Below are 1,267 nucleotides of genomic sequence, written 5' to 3'. Positions count from 1 at the left end.
CACCACCACGCTCAGCCCCAGCCCCGTGCCAAGCACAGACCTCGGAGCCGGCCTGGGTGAAGCGGAAGATGTTGTCGATGAAGAGCAGCACATCCTGACCCTCCTGGTCCCTGAAGTATTCGGCCACCGTCAACCCCGTCAGGGCCACTCTGGCACGGGCGCCCGGGGGCTCATTCATCTGCCCGTAGACCAGGGCGACCTGCGGGCAGGACCCGGGTGTTGGCACAGTGTCACTCTGCCACCATGACCCCGGTGCTGCTGGGACCCCACCCGGTCCCCTGAGAAGAGCAAACCCACCTTAGAAGTGGCATCTTTCAGGTTGATGACCCCAGACTCAATCATCTCATGGTACAAGTCGTTGCCCTCACGGGTTCGCTCCCCCACGCCAGCAAACACCGAGTAACCGCCGTGGGCTTTGGCCACGTTGTTGATCAGCTCCATGATCAGCACAGTCTTGCCAACACCAGCACCTCCAAACAAACCTGGAAGGGAAGAAGAGTCCCAACTCAACCCCAAGCCAATCCAGATGGCCCCTATTTCTTCCTCTTCACCCCTTTCCTCCTCAGATCAATAAACGTTGCTTCAGCAAGCTCAGAAGAACGAAAGTCAAATGGTTACTCATCAGCGAAGGAAACTGCTGCAGAGGGACCAGTCCTGAGCTCCAACAGGGCTGGCAGGGTGTTCCCCCGTCCCCAGACACCCCCAGTTCCTCTGGGGACAACGCACCGATCTTGCCACCCTTGGCATAGGGAGCCAGCAGATCCACCACCTTGATCCCCGTCACCAGGATCTCCTGTTCAACGCTCATCTCCACAAACTCGGGGGCTTCGGCGTGGATAGCAGCAAACCTGCAGCCAGGAAGAAATGCAGCTGAGCAGCCAAACGGAGACCCCTCAGCCAGGGTGGGAGTCCCCTCAGGAGCAGTCCCTGCTCGTGACCCAGAGGAACAGAAGCACGGCAGGGACGTGCCCCATCCCTGTTCACAAGCATGTCTACTACTCCAGAACCCACGTTCCCACCTCCAAACCTCACCTGACACCAACTCCCGGCCCACGGAGTCACTCACTGTTTCGTTGTGATGGGTCCCCTCTCATCAATGGGCTCCCCGATGACGTTCATGATCCTGCCCAGGGTCTCGGGGCCGACGGGGATGCGGATGGGCGCGCCGGAGTCCAGCACCTTCTGTCCCCTCACCAGCCCTTCCGTCCCGTCCATGGCGATCGTGCGCACGGTGTTCTCCCCTGCCAGGGCCCAAGGACAGCGTCAC

General features: G+C 60.5%; 1 protein-coding gene and 1 non-coding gene across 2 annotated transcripts; both read right to left on the bottom strand.

Annotated features, from left to right (window-relative positions):
* Positions 1 to 29: 29 nt before the first annotated feature.
* Positions 30 to 1,236, bottom strand: ATP5F1B (ATP synthase F1 subunit beta; the record flags this gene model as incomplete). The annotated part of the gene is made up of 4 exons (XM_010172270.1): positions 1,067 to 1,236; positions 727 to 848; positions 298 to 482; positions 30 to 199 (listed from the first exon to the last, which is right to left on the bottom strand). Coding segments are annotated over exons 1-4 (626 nt in total), but the record flags the coding sequence as incomplete, so codon positions are not given.
* On the bottom strand, positions 558 to 631 carry LOC114818749 (small nucleolar RNA SNORD59). The gene has a single exon (XR_003766252.1). It is a non-coding gene; the product is annotated as a small nucleolar RNA SNORD59 (small nucleolar RNA).
* Positions 1,237 to 1,267: the final 31 nt, after the last annotated feature.

This window comes from Antrostomus carolinensis, unplaced genomic scaffold, assembly GCF_000700745.2.
Source record: "Antrostomus carolinensis isolate BGI_N321 unplaced genomic scaffold, ASM70074v2 scaffold27707, whole genome shotgun sequence".
NCBI classification, from domain to species: Eukaryota; Metazoa; Chordata; class Aves; order Caprimulgiformes; family Caprimulgidae; genus Antrostomus; species Antrostomus carolinensis.
This window is presented reverse-complemented; position numbering and strand designations above follow the sequence as displayed.